The sequence below is a fragment of the Petaurus breviceps genome, unplaced genomic scaffold (genome assembly GCF_028583685.1).
Source record: "Petaurus breviceps papuanus isolate PSGF00001 unplaced genomic scaffold, PetGlider_PUasm1.0 90847, whole genome shotgun sequence".
Taxonomy (NCBI): domain Eukaryota; kingdom Metazoa; phylum Chordata; class Mammalia; order Diprotodontia; family Petauridae; genus Petaurus; species Petaurus breviceps.
In genome coordinates, this window is record NW_027187360.1 from 20,150,640 (window position 1) to 20,166,047 (window position 15,408).

The 15,408-nt window shown below is 36.1% G+C and overlaps 1 protein-coding gene across 2 annotated transcripts in view; it reads left to right on the forward strand.

The window, feature by feature from the left end:
* SS18L1 (SS18L1 subunit of BAF chromatin remodeling complex) overlaps nucleotides 1–15,408 on the forward strand; it is a 259,676-nt gene that overhangs the window by 49,182 nt on the left and 195,086 nt on the right. The window contains exon 11 of one of the 2 annotated variants that reach the window (XM_069072541.1): nucleotides 488–4,493. The exons of the other annotated variant lie outside the window; for it this stretch is intronic. Within the exon in view, the coding sequence (XP_068928642.1) occupies nucleotides 488–514 (27 nt within the window). The 3' untranslated portion in view covers nucleotides 515–4,493. Of the gene's footprint in view, nucleotides 1–487; nucleotides 4,494–15,408 lie in introns of those variants that run through there. 2 annotated transcript variants of the gene reach the window in all.

Consider the following 15,408-nt stretch of genomic DNA (forward strand, 5'->3'; position numbering starts at 1 on the left):
TGTTAGGTTGCCAACCTTCAGATGACACTTCAACCTTGTTAGTAACATGTCTCTAAACATGTAACATGTTTGGTAATATGTCTGGATTATTTCTGAGAAGGTTCTTTTAATAGCTGATCTTGTATACATTGTGTGTATTTTGGTTATCTTAAAGTCCTACAGAATATTTTTTTGGGGGAGGGGGGAAGGCAGGGCAGTTGGGGTTAAGTGACTTGCTCAAGGTCACATGGCTAGTAAGTGTTAAATGTCCGAGGTCAGATTTGAACTCAGGTCCTCCTGATGCCAGGGCTGGTGCTCTATTCACTGTGCCATCTAGCCACCCCTTATAGAATATTTCTTGCCCGAATTAGGTGCTCTTCATGCCCTAGATCTTGGAGTCCACCTCAGTTAGAGACATATATCCTGTTTCCACAAAATATATAACTTACTAGCAAAAATATAACATAATTAGCCACAAAAATATAATCTTATTAACATTCTCTTTTAGGGCCAGTACGGGAATTATCAGCAATAAGGGACAAGCTTCTTTGTTGGATTAATTTCAGTACTATGTCCATCTTTGGAACTCGGTGTACAGAAGGTTTTGACTAGTTGTAATACGTTGGTTACCCCTTAGCACAAAGCAGCGTCTGTATGTGAACAGTGTTCATTTCATGCCGGTGATGAAGCAGTGCACTATACTGGTAAAAAGACAATGCTTTCATGGTCTGATATATTTGGTGCTGTGTATAGTATTGTATGTTGCTACAATGCAACTTTTTTTTTTCCTCTCTCTTTCCTCTTCTTCCCATTCTTGATGTTTCTAAATAGCTTTAGGGGTCATTTTATCATCAGAGTTTTTGTGCCCAGTTATGGGAAACATCTAGGATATCTTGCAATCCATGTATTTATACAAACAGACCTTAGGTCTAATTTCTCTATCCATCCTAAAGTAGCTTAGGAACCTCTGTTTAACTGAATGCAATGCAGTTTGTCCATGGTTTATGGTTGCCTCTGAAATATATGCCTCTTACCTATAGTACTTTAGGGGCTGGGGCATTCTTTGTGATATGTCAATTTCCATGCTACACAATGAAAGAAGATATATTTCGTGTACTGGAGATATTTTGAACAATAGCTTCCAACGCTTACTAATTACCCATGTCTCATTCTGATTCAGTCTATATGAGAAGATCTACATTTTTGTATTAGAAGGTAAAGAGAGATCATTTATTCAAAATAATCTGACTCCATAGAGGTGTCTTAGTGAACAATATAAATTGAGGAGTATGGTATGAATGGAAAGAAAAGAGAATTCTTTGGGGATTGGTCCATTAGAAGTTAATATTGCTTTGTTTTGTGATTATCTAATAAAACATTCCTGGCATTTGGATTTTAATGTGCCAGATCTACATTTATAGATACTTTTAAATATTAATGCCAAATTTTCCTGTCAAGTAGTTAGTTGATTCTTTGTATATTATTTCTTCTAGGGTAGTTCAGATCTCCAAGCAAATTTTGTAGTCATAACTAAGATATATTTCTGGGCTGAGTTTATTTTGCCCCCCTTTTCCTACAGGAACTTGACTTATATGAAATACAGATTAGGCAGAAAAAAAGCAAATAAATATTCCACCTTTGGCAATTAATAGTCTACTGTGAACATATCGAAAAGTAGAAATTTGTGAAAGTTTATATGGTGAATTGTAGCTAGCTTAGTTTCTAAGTGAAGAGATCCTGAAATCTGTGTAAACAATAAAGAGTAACTCATTTTGAGCAATTTTATTAAAGGAAAAATTTGAATAAATTTCTAATATCATATATGTTTTAAATGTGATCAAACTTTACTTGGATAATAAAGCTTTTATTTAACAGGAAAATAAAAAGAACTTGGGTAAAATACTTCAACTAAATACAAACCTTTATAGTATAACAAAATATAACCTGAAGGAAATGTCATCTTTTTTTATATTGTGTTCATTCTTGTGGAGATAGTCTTTTTTATTATTGTTGTTACCAGTTTTATATTTTGAAAACTCAAGAGTAGAAAAATAGATATAACATATCGAGGCATATACATTTGCTTTCTTCCCTTAAAATAACAGTGGATTGGGATCACAGGATTTTAGTACCAGAAGGGGCCTTAGAAGGTTCACCTAATCTAGCTCCCTTATTTTACAGATGGAGAAACTGAGGGCCCAAAGAAGAGAAATGACTTGCCTTAGATCACATATCTAGTTAGTGGCAGAAGAAGTATAAACTAGGTCTTCTGACCCCCAGACCAGTGTTTTTCCTATTGTTCTTCACTGCCTCTCAACCAACTAACAAATACAATGTCAATTGATAAAATTGATTGACAAATAATAATTGATTGATTGGAACCATGTGATGAAATAAGGAGAGGATTGCTTTTTTTCCATCCCAAGTGTCATATCATCCTTGGTGGATTTAGGGGCACAAAACAGTAGAGTTCTTCTTAAAAGCTCCCCACTCTCTTGGCTTTTTTTCATTACGTTCACTAGATTTTAGAGTAGTAGTACCTCCGGTTCTCCATTGTGTTACCTCTGCAGTATAGGGTATACACAGTTGTATACAACTTTATTTCAGTATAATTTGAGGTAATTTGTAGGTATAGGCTATTTATGACAAATAGATGTAATCGGCTTTGAAAACTAAAGCACTCTACAAATCTTAAGGTATTGGTTTTCCTGAGTTTATTGCATCACTTCTCTGGAGCTAACATGTTAGCAGATCAGTTTTGAAAGCACTAAGTTAGTCTTTTTTTGTCTTTTAGTATTATATGACTTAGAGCTGGAAGGGACTCCAAATCTGGTGTTCTTCCTCCTATACTGTGCTTCCAGTCATTACAGCCCATAGCTGCTTCACAATACTGGGAGATCCTTTTGGGTTTGTGACAAAAGCCAGTAACTTGGACTTTTTCAGCCACACTTATGAACAATTTTAGCTGCCATTCCTATCCCTTCCATTTTACTTTTGAGGACTTTCCACCACCTTACCCATTTCTTTCAAGCTCATTAAATCTCAGAAAGGTAATAGATCCCAGAGACTAACCTCCACCCAAAGCCAAGATCTTCTTTTCAACCTCCTTGTCAGATAGTTATCTAATACCTCCCTGAACACCTCTTGTGACTGGGAACTCATCACCTCAGATTTCAGTCCATTTTTATCTTTAGTCAACTCTATTTTCTAGAAAGCTCTTCCTCTATAGGTTGTTTTTTGTTTGCTTTAACATTATCTGTATTAAATGTTACTTGAACTCTGCCATTGCTGAGTTAACAGTTCTTAATTGCTAAAAATGATACAAGCAATTGAATTTAAGGGATCTGTTCCCTGGGTTTTGTCATTTCTTTCCCTTCATCACAATTATAATACAACTAATTTGAAAATTCCCATTGAAAATATGTAAAGATTTAGATAGCAAAGAAGATGCAATTGATTTTGCTTCTTGCCAGCATGGAAATATGCCTCTTATGTACATTTTTAAAGTGCTGAAACAATACTTTTGAGAGAAAAGGACATTTAAAAAACATATTACCACTACTGTACCAATCTGAAATGTCTTACATTAAGAATTTCTTGAATGTTGTGTATATATTTAAAAGAGCACTTTGGAAAATAGTTTATACATTTATTTCTTAATTTATACATGCTTTTTGGTGTTAATATTTCTAACTGTTAATAACAAATGTTTATTTAATGTGTTGTCCATTTTTATGTATTTTTGTGGGAAGGAAAAGTAATGCCAGCAATTCTGACTTTTTCATCAATTGTATCACAACTTCTGTAATATTGAATGTTTTAAAAAGGCTTAGGCTAAAATGACTTGATCGTGGAGTGTGTTGATGGTACTTTTTTTTAATAAACCAATGAAAGACTTGATTAAAGACCAGTGAAGAAGCAGTCGGGGACTTTGGGACATGGATGCCCATACTTACCCCTTATTGTCTGACATATCATAATGCATTTGAGAAATGGTGGTGACAGTTTTCAGAATTGTTGAAAAAAATGAGACTGGTATGCAAAGATCATCATGCATCATAGTTTTGTGTTGATCAGTGTCTTTTGATGATATAACTTTAGAATATTACAAATAATACTAGGAACTCATTTTAAAAGCCATTGTTAAAGGTATCATGGTGGGAAAAGGCTTTCTAGAAATTTAAATGAAGTCTTAATATGTCTATATGGATGGAGACTAAGTGAACCTCTGATTTTGTCAGATATTTTATAGAGATAAGTCTATAGCATCCAATCATTATTGTAAAAAGAGAAAAAGTGTTTTCATTTTCATTTGAAAATTTATAACCATTACTACATTCCTGTTTATTGAACAAATCTGTTTAGTCTCTGTCAATTGTGAGTACAGTACATTTTTCAATAATCATCTTGATTGTTAGTTTTGTTTGTTTTCCCCGTCAGATTTGAGTTTGGTGTATAAATGGAGTTTATGCTTTTGATGTAACCTATTAATAAACTGGTTCTTCTAAAAATCATATTTAATACTGTATCATGTCATTTCTATGTATTTTGAAAACAACTAGATTGGATTTAAATCTTAACCTGTTGTTCATCAAATCATATTCATACATTCATTAGCCCCCCCTTTTTAAACTTATCTGTCTATACCAAACAACATTTCAATATACTTAGTAATACTAAGGTTTCACATTGTAAAAACTATTCTTCATTATATTCAAATCACTAGAAAACAATTTTAACAATTAATGGAAAATTGGAATATGGAATATTTCATATGGAAAATATGGAAATGGATATGGAAATATTCCAGGAATATAAAATATGGAAAATTACAGGAACACTTAACTTCTGGTAATATTTGCTAGTCTTTACATATCTAGATGTTAAAACAGTGCCTGATATCACACTTCTAGTTTAGAATTGCTAAGATTTGTTACACAAATACTTTAAAATATTGATTTGGATAAAAGATACAGAAACTACAATATCAACAGGACAGTGTTTTCATAAAGTCTACATTCAATTTCATTTTTAATTGGGATTGTTTGATTTGTTGATTTCCAGTTATTCAATTTGATAAATATTGAGCATCTACTATGTGCTTAACACTGTACTAAGCACTGTTGATACAAATAACAAAAAGAAAGACAATATTTGCCCTCAAAGAGCTTACAAACTAACAGGGTAAGACAACACACAAAAGAAAGCTTGAAAAGGGAGAAGACAGGGAATGAGAGGGCATCATGTTCCATGGAGTTCAATCCAAACAGAGATGCAGATGTTAAGTGGAGAGTTAGCTGGAAAGTCCAGATTACAGACCTCTTTAAAGGAAAGTTTTGGGAGGAATTTAGTGCTCCATCCTCCAGCCCTCCAATCATAGGGGAAAGGAGGTTGCAGGAACTTGGAAAATAGTTGTATGCCCAGCTAGATCTGCTCTTTCTCTTTTATTGATGAAAGCATTTATAAATACAGATTTTCCCCCTAAGCACTACTTTGTCTAAAACCCCCAAAATTTGATATTTCTGTCTCGTTGTTTTCATCTTAAATGAAAATTATAGTTGTTCCTGTGATTTGTTCTTTGACCTGCCCATCCTTTAGGAAATAAATTAGTCTACAAAATTAATTTTGAATCTTTTCTTCAGTGGTCTTTTGTTGAATATATTTTTATTGTATCATGGTAAGTAAAGGATGTGTTTAATATTTCTGTTCTGTATTTGTGCCATTTTTATGCCTTAATACATAGTCAATTTTTGAAGGTGCTATGAACAGATGAGAAATGTGCCTTTTCTATTCCCGTTTAATCATCTCCAGAGGTATATTATATCTAAAATTTCTAAAGTTCTATTCAAATTCTTCATTTCTTTTTTGTTTTGTTTTATTTTTGTTTAAATTTATCTAGATCTGAGAAGGCAAATTTAGATTCCCTACTACTATAGCTTCACTGTCTATAATAACTGTAACATTTAATTTTTCCATTAAATATTTAGATGCTATGTCACTTTAGTGTATATATGTTTAGTACTGATATTTATTATCTATGGTAGCTGTCAGCTAATTGTTGTATACTTGTTTATTTCTTTTAATTATTTTTTTTTGCTGTTACTTTGAGATCATGATTGCTACCCCTGCCTTTTATACTTCACTTGAAGCATAACAAATTTTGCTCTGGCCCCTTATTTTAATTCTGTGTGTGTCTTTCTGTTATGAGTGTGCTTCTTGTAAACAACATAATGTTAGATTCTGCTTTCTAATTCATTCCATTTCATGGGTGAATTCATCTCATTTACAGTTATAATTGTTAATTGAACACTTCCCCCCATCCTTTTCTCTTATACTTTTTCTTCTCTTTATTTCCTGACTGCTCTTTATAGAGATGGAGTGTCATGAAAGAAGAGTGACCTCAGCACCAGTGCTCTAGGCTTAAGAATAATCTGCTGCTACTTCCCTGCCCTTTTTCAGTTTCCCTCACCCAGAGCCCAGTAAATTCTTAGCCTTTCTTCCTTTTATTTTAATCCTGTCTTCAAAACCTGCCCTCCTTACTTAGAGTTTTTTTAAACTCCTTCCTAAGTCCCTATTCTGCACTTCCTCTTATCCATCCTTTTGCCTTCTGCCTTCTCCCTCCATTCCCTGTAGAGTAAGATGTATTTGTGTACCCAACTCCGTGTGTATTCTTCCTTCCTTTAACCAGTTCAGATGATAGTGAGGTCCCATTGTTGATTTCTCCCTTACCCATTTCTCCTTGTTTGTATGGATTTCTTTTTATGCACCCCGGTTATACAAGATAATTATCCCCATACATCCTCTCTCTCACCGTTGGCCACAATGGCTTTTCTTCCCTTCTTTTTCTTCTCTTCAACTTCCATTCTTTTAAGATCATCGAATATAACAGAACCATTCCCAGAACCTCTATCTAATTAGGCTCCCTCTCTGGCCCTTGATGATAGAATTCTAATGGAAATATATGTATCATCTCCACATACTATGATATAAACAGTTTATCCTTGTTTTATTCCTTGTGATTCTTTGCACATGTATCCCTTTTTATGTTTCTCTTTATTCATGTATTTGTATTTCAAAGTTTCTATTCAACTCTGGTCTTTTCTTTAGGAACACTAAAAGAGACTTCTGTTTCATTAAAGGTCTGTTTTTCCCCTTTTGGATTATACCCTGTTTTATTGGGTAAATTATTTTGGTTGTAAGCCTACATATCTTTTGCCTTATGGAGTACTGCATTCCAGAATCTCTCCACTCCTTTATATGGATGACTGGTATATTATGTATGTTCCTAACTGTGGTTCTTTGGTACTTAAATTCTTTCAGGTTGCTTGACATATTTTTTCTTTGACTTAGGAGTTGTGGGTTTGGGCTATAATGTTCCTGGGAGTTTTTAGTTTGAAGTCTCTTTCAGGAGTTGACCAGTGTATTATTTCTGTTTCTACTTTGCCCTCTGATTATAAGAGATCTGGGAAGTTTTCATATAAGATTTATTGAAATGTGGTGTCTAGATTCGTTTTTAGTCATGGCTTTCAAGTAGTCCAATGATTCTTAAATTATTTTTCCTCAATTTTTCAAGTCAGTTGTTTTTGCTGTGAGATACCTTTCATTTTCTTGTATTTTTTCCAGTCTTTTGAGTTGGCCTTAATATTTTTTTGTTGTCACATAGAGTCATCTTTTATTTGTTCTCTTCTCATTTTCAAGTAGTTTGTTACTTGGGCAAGGTTTTGCACCTCTTGTACCAGGCTATTAATTCCCTTTCTAATTCTTCCAAAGCTCTAATTTCTTCTCCAGTTTTTCCCTCAATGCTCTCTTTCCATTTATAGAAACATTTTTAAACAAAAAAAAAATCTTGCTTCATCTCTTCCAGAAATCCAGGTTGAATTTGTGCCCAAGTTATGTTTTTCTCTGAGGCTTTATTTATGGATGTTTTGGTATCATTTTCTTTTTCTGGGGTTGATTATTGATTATCTCTGTCACCCTAATGGTTCTTTATGGTGGATTTTTTTTTCCTTCTGGAATATTGCCTCATTCTGCCATCCTTCTTCCTGACTTTGGATTTTATGTTAGGACTAGACTCTGAACACTTCTGGATCTGGATTTTGTCCCCTTAGATGCTTCTGCTGCTTTCTTGGGGGTACTGAATGTATTATTACTACAGGCTCTCAGACACATCTCATGCTGGGGATCTGTAAATTTGTAGTGCTTCAAAGTGTTCTGATCCAGGACAAAGTCTAAGCTTAGCAAGCTCCTTACCTGGGTTTAGGTCTGTAAAGCATGCCTGTTGGCTTGCCCCTGGTTGGAAGTTACAGAAGACTGCTGCTGGACTGAAACACTAACAGCCAGTTGGAAAGATCTACAGGTTCATTGTGACTACTGCAGCCTCCCATTTTGACCTGGAATACCTGTCCTGGTTGTTCTGTTGTTCAGACTAGACCAAAGGCCAGAACTGAAACATTACTCAGGTCCTGGAGTCAGAGCCACACAAGCCACTATTTACTTCTGATCTTATTCCTCACTCACTACAAAGCCTAGCATCTGTACCCCTCCTCACTCTGAAACACCACCCTTATGCATATGTCTCTACCTCAATCTGCCTTGGATCTGTGATCTGGAAATGGATAGTGAATCACAGAGCTGCCAGCTGGTACCTGTTTCTACATGCTGTACAAGGTTGAGGTCCCCCTATATGGATCTTGGATTTCTCTTTTCCCTGGTACCCAACCTCTCAGTCTTTTATTTCCTATTCACTGGAATGCTTTTCATGGCACAAGCAAGATCCTGTTTCCCAAATTCACAGATCTGTCTCCCTCTGCTGATCTGGGCTAGAAATATGACTGTGACTTTTTTTCTTAGATTTCTTGATCAGGCCTCGGTCTGATGCATTTTTTAAATCTGTTGGAAGTGACCAGAAGGGCAATAACAAGCACAGGGTGAATGGGCAGCATTTGCCAGTAATGACTAATATGCAATAAGGGATATAAAAAGACTTCATCATGGGCATGTATAATCAAAAAAGAAAATGATGTGGTCATGTAGTCAGAGAAACTTAATAACAGATTGGAGTAGTTTTGTGTTTATATTCACAAGAGACTAGAAGACCCAGAGGTACATAGCATAGTGACTAGATAACTGGCCTCAGAGACAAGAAGATCTGGGTTCAAGACCTCTCACATATATTAGTTGTGTGACCCTAGGCAAGTCACTTAATCTCTCAGTAGTCTAGGTGACTCTCTAAGACTCAAAGTTTCAGAGAGGATGAGGTCCCACACTGGTAAAGGGAGTTTCCTCATCTGAAGGTTCTCTAAATCAATTAAATCATAGGTTCAGTCCCTATCCCTCTCCATTAAAAGACTCAGTGGAAGGCTATCATCCAACTGGGTGTATGGAGGATTTGTAAGAGTATATGGGTAAGAATTGTACAGAATGAGAATCCAAAAGCACTGACCTTATGGGAAGAAAGAGAAATAAAATGAAGAGAAGCTCGCTTTGATATTCCCTCAGAATAGCAACAGAAATTACTATATATGTATTTGTATACATAACATCTCTATGGTTATATCTTTATCTAGAGCAGGACTTCTAGAAGCTCTCAAAAGAAAGTTGGTTTTCAAGAGGTGGAGCCAAGATGGCAGTGGCAGGAAGAAATAAGGGAACTGCCCACCCAAATTCCAAACAGATGAAGAAAACACATCAGACCAAATCCTAATGGGAGAAGTCAAGGAGAAAAAAAATCACAGTGAAGAGTTTTTCCATTTCAGGTCAGAAGAGGCAGATAAACAGGTCTGTGTACATTGTGGACAAAGTCTGGCCAGGAACTGGATAGCAGAGCACTCTAGTGCAAGAAGAGACTCTGAACCAGGGTAAAGGGTCTCATGTAGAGTGCATGAACACATGCCAAATGGCAGCGTTCTCATTTATTATACAGTTCTAGGTCACAGATCCAGGGTGGACTGAAGAAGAGACCTGCTGCCCAGGCATGGCATTTCAGGGTAGGGAGTAGACATAGGTTCTAGGCTGCGTACCAAGAGAAGCAAGTTTAGAAGCAAACAGCAACATGGGTTGGATCCTAGAAGTAAAGCAGGGTTTCAATTTCAATTTCTATCCTTATCTGCAGAAAAGTAACTAGGGCAGGAATCCCAAACCAAAGGGAAACTTGGGATTCTGACATTCAGAATCAGCAGTTTCCCAGCTGCCTGACACTGTCTGAGTCCAGCAGCAGTCTACTATTACTCAGACCCAAACCCAGGTCAGAAATTTGCAAAACTCCCATCATTCAGGGTCAGGAGAGGAAGAGAAATAATTATGCTGTGTCCTGGATAAGATCACTTAGGGAGCGCTGAAAGCTTTCAGGTCTTTAGCCTGAGTTGTCCTTGAGAACATGGAATAACATTACACTCAATACTTCAAGAAAACAACAAGAGGACCAGGCCCAGACCTTCCCTGCAGAAGTGTGTAGAGGCTGGCCCTGACAAAGTTTGAAGTCAGGAAGTAGACTGGAAGAATGATAAAACAAAAAAGAATCCTGTTATAAAAAGTTATGATGATGATACAGATTATCAGGACCAAACCCAGAAAAGAATAACTAAAACATCTACAAGCAAAGCCTCAAAGAAAACCATAATTTGGACACAAATTAGACCTGAATTCCTGGAAGAGATGAAGCAAGAGGTTTTGTTGGGTTGTTTTTTTTTTCCTTTGGTTTAAAAATGTTTTCATAAATGAAACTAGAGGGGCGAAATGGAAAATAAATGAGAGAGATATGGAAAAAAAATTAGAAAGGGAACAACCTAGCACAAAAGGTACTAAACCTTGTCCAAGCAGCAAACTTATTGATAATTAAATGGACCAAAGTAAAGATAATGACTCATGAGATAACAAAAAGATATATTAAACTCAAAAGACTGGAGAAAAAATACAAAATAAATAGTATCTCAGCAAAAACAACTAACCTGGAAAACAGATTGAGGAAATGTAATTTAAGAGGCATTGGTGTCCCTGAAAGCCATGATCAAAAAAGAACCTAGACATCATATTTCAAGATATTTTAAAGAAGAAAAGTCCCCAGATCTCTTATAATCAGAGGACAAAAGAGAAATAAAAAGAACGCACTGATCACTTGAAAGAAATTTCAAAATGAAAACTCCAAGGAACATCACAGCCAAAACTCACATTGCCAAGTCAAGGGGAAAAAAAAGATTGCAAGCAGTCAGAACAGAAGAATTCAAATGCTAAGAATACATATTCAGAATCACACATGATTTAGCAGCCTTTCTATAAAGGAGCAGAGAGATTCTGGAATGCAATATTCCAGAAGGTAAAAGATAAAGGTATCATAACTGAAATTCAGGTAAACTGAGGCACAAAGTTCCAAGCAGTTTAATTTATTGGTAAGGCTAGCAATCACCAATAAAAGTATTCTTCTAACTCCTCAGAAAGCTAAAAAATCATGAGATATCATCTCAAGATCATACCACAATCAATATATACAATTTTACTGCCAGCCTAAAGTAGAAGGAGACTACTGGGAGATTTCAGTTTGAAGATTACTAAGGAATAATAACTATGGCATTCAGATATGTAGATCTGTCAAGGTTTTTCATCAAAACTCCCAAAATACTGAGATCACACTGAAAGGAATAGCACCAAGACATAGGGTCACACAAGCTCCCTGGCTACCTAAATGGGCAAAGAACAACATATTGTGCCCACCCTTAAAAACTTCCCTTTGTATCAACAGCTCAAGGTTCTTTTAGTCATGGAACAGAATTAGCTCTAAAGTAAACATTTGGATGCCTGTAAAGCCAAGCACGAGCAACTTTCCAGAGGACTGCTATTATGAACAGCTTTAAGGTTCTGATTACATGGTATAGTGAACTCTATTTATTCAGTAGTAAATTAAAGCAAAACATTCCCAGAAACCAAAGTACAGCATTCACAATGTTATAACATAACAAGTTATCACTAAAGTAGCCACATAGTTTTCACCAAAGTGGCCACATTGTTTTAAACAAAAGATATCATTCAGTAAGTCCTTAACTCAATCATCCTTAAGGAGCAAGCTTCCTTAAGGGACACAAAGTACAAAGGTCAAAATTCTTCACCCCGAGGTAACATTGTCTTAATCTCTCAGTCAAAAAGTCTTCTTTTTTCTTAATTGAAGACTAGTTTCCAATCATACTTAAGAGGTACAAGGTATAGAGTACAAAGTTCTCCCACCCCTAGGCCACAGTAAAGCATGATCTTCTCAGTCAGCACTAAGTACTCAAGGAGAGATCTTTTCATCTTGCCTTGAGGATGGCTCTCAGATTCCATGGTTCCTCTTCCATGGGTCCAGCTTCTGCCTGAATCTACCCAACTGTCACCTGGATTCAAAGGTAGGCAGCTCTCAGCTCCTCATCCAGTTCCTGTTCCATATTGAAGCTCAGTCCACCTCAAGTCCTTCCTAGTTTCTGTTTCTGGGAAGACAAAGCTTAACAAAGCCAAAAAAACATTCATCCACATTGCTGGCACCATCATCAATTCACTTTCTGCCTGTGAAATCGACACAGACCCATAAACAAAGTTTGAGAACTCAACAAAAATTGTCAGTATAGTCCCAGGGCCTCTGAAACCTTCCTCCAGGACTTCTGTAAGCAGACAACAAGAAAATCCTCTTTTAGAGCTTCCAGTAAGGCCCCAGGGCTTCTGTAGAAAGTATTACAAACACAAATCAACACAGACAGAAGAGACAGAGTGCCAGGATACCACAAGTTTTCTCCTTCTCAACTCTGCCACCACAAGTGTTCTCTTCTCAGTTCTGCTCTCCTCCAGCTTGGGCTTCTCCTTATATATAGTCATTAGCTTCTCCCTGTTCCACCCCTTCCTGTTGCATCAGCAACATGGGTTCATAAATTGTGGGGTTCACAAGTTCTGTTTCTTAAGAAAGACTTGATATAATCAAGGCAAGGCCCAAAGATACTTGAACTCAAACAAGGTGCTAAATACTTAAGTAGCTGAAACAAGGCACTAAGTACTTCTTTGCTTGCCATTACAATGTTCTTCCTCTAGTTCACTCTGAACATGCAATCAGTTCTGAAGATCCATTCTAAACTTTCCTTCGACTCCCTCTGGACATGGAAGTGGTTCCAAGGGTGCACACTCATGTCCTTCCTCCTTTACACTGTTTAATATTCTACATGAACCTAATGAACAATCCATATTCTAATATCTTAACAACATATGATTGTGATGATGTTTTGTTGTTCATTTATAGGCTGGGGTGGGGGAATTCATGATTTCAGATAGTTCTGAGCTGCCTCTTCTTTTCATGATGATCTGTCTTCACTTTGAGATTTTAATCCTAGAATAAAGATCAAGACAAGATGATGATGAAATAGAATATAAACAAAACAAGAGATTCACTAGCAAAATTTACTTTTTTGCTGAGCAATAGAATTTAAAAAACTTCAACAAACAGCAATGCAAGTAATTGAGTAGTTATTACTACCCAATTTAAAGAAGTATTAGATAGTTTGCAAACAAATGCCACATATCTAAAGGACACAGGTCAGAGGGATAACTTAAGAAGTAGCCAACTGTGAAAAAATGTGAGGAAAGAGTCTCTAATTGCTATATTTCAGTAAATTATGTAAACAAATTTCCAAGAAATATTGGAAGTAAGAGATGAATTTTAGTTGGACAGAATTCACAAGATGCTAAACTAAGAGTGCTAGATTCTACTTTCCCACATACTTCATCATCAAAATTCATTTGGAAGGACAAAAGGTCCAGAATATCAAGGGAATTAATGAAAAGAAATGCTAGAGATGGTGGACTAGCTATTCCAGATTTTAATCTGCACTATAAAGCAGCAGTCCTCAAAACTACTTGGTACTGGCTGAGAAATAGAGTAGTGAATCAATGGGAAAGATTGGGTACACAAGACTCAGCAGTCAATGACTATGGTAATCTACTGTTTGATAAAACCCAAAGATCCCAGTTTTGGGTATAAGAACTCACTATTTGACAAAAACTGCTAGGAAAACTAGAACATAGTATGGCAGAAAATGGGCATAGACCATTATCTAACACCATATGTCAAAATCAAGTCTGAATGGGTGCATGATCTAGGTATAAAGGCTGATACTGTAAGTAATTTGGGAAAGCAAGGAATAGTTTATCTGTCAGATTTGTGGAGAAGAGAAGACTTTATGACCAAACAAGAATTAGAGAGCATTAAAAAAATGCAAAATGGATGATCTTGATTACATTAAATTGAAAAGCTTCTGTACAAACAAAGCCAATGTAACCAGGATTAGGAGGGAAGTGGAAAATTGGGAAAGAATTTTTACAACCTATGTCACTGATAAAGGACTCATTTCTATTTTATTTTATTTTTTGCCTTTTGGAGGGCAATTGGGGTTAAGTAACTTGCCCAAGGTTACACCACTAGTTTTTTTGTGTTAAGTGTCTGAGGCCAGATCTGAACTCAGGTCCTTCTGACTGCAGGGCTGGCACTTTACTCACTGCACCACCTAGCCATCCAAAGGACTCATTTCTAAAATATACAGAGAATTGAGTCAAATCTATAAGAACAGAAGTCATTCCCTAATTTATAAATGGTCAAAGGATATGAACAGGAAGTTTTCAGAGGAAGAAATTAAAGATATTTATAAGCATATGAAAAAATGCTCTAAATCACTATTGATTAGAGAAATTCAAATCAAAACAACCCTAAGGTACCACATCTCTCCAGTCAGATTGGCTAAGATGACAAAACAGGAAAATGACAAATGCTGGAAAGGATGTAGACAAATTGGAACACTAATGCATTGCTGGTGAAGTTGTGAACTGATCCAACCATTCTGGAGAGCAATCTGGAATTATGCCCAAAGGGCTATAAATAATTTCATAGACCCAGCAATACCACTTCTAAGGTTGTATCCCAAAGAGATCATAGAAGTGGGAAAAAGACCCATATGCACAAAAATATTTATAGCAGCTCTTTTTGTGGTGGCAAAGAACTGGAAGTTAAGGGGATGCCCATCAACTGGGGAATGGCTGAACAAGTTGTGGTATATGCATGTTATGGAATACTATTGTGCTATAAGAAACGAGGAGCAGATGGACTTCATATCTACCTGGAGAGGCTTATACGAACTAATGCTGAGTGAGAAGAGTAGAGCCAGGAGAAATTTGCACACAATTACAGACACAACATATGTGTGATGACCAATTTTGATAAACTGGACTCTTCTCAGCAATGCAGGGTTATAAGTCAACCCCAAAAGACTCATGATGGAGAGAGATGTCTACATCCAGAGAAAGAACTAGAAAGAACTGAGTTTGAACCCAGATTGAAGCAAACTACCTGCTCTTTTTCTTTTCCTTGTTTGGTTTTGTTTCCTCTTTCCCATAGTTTATTCCATCTGATACAATCCTTCTTTATAACCT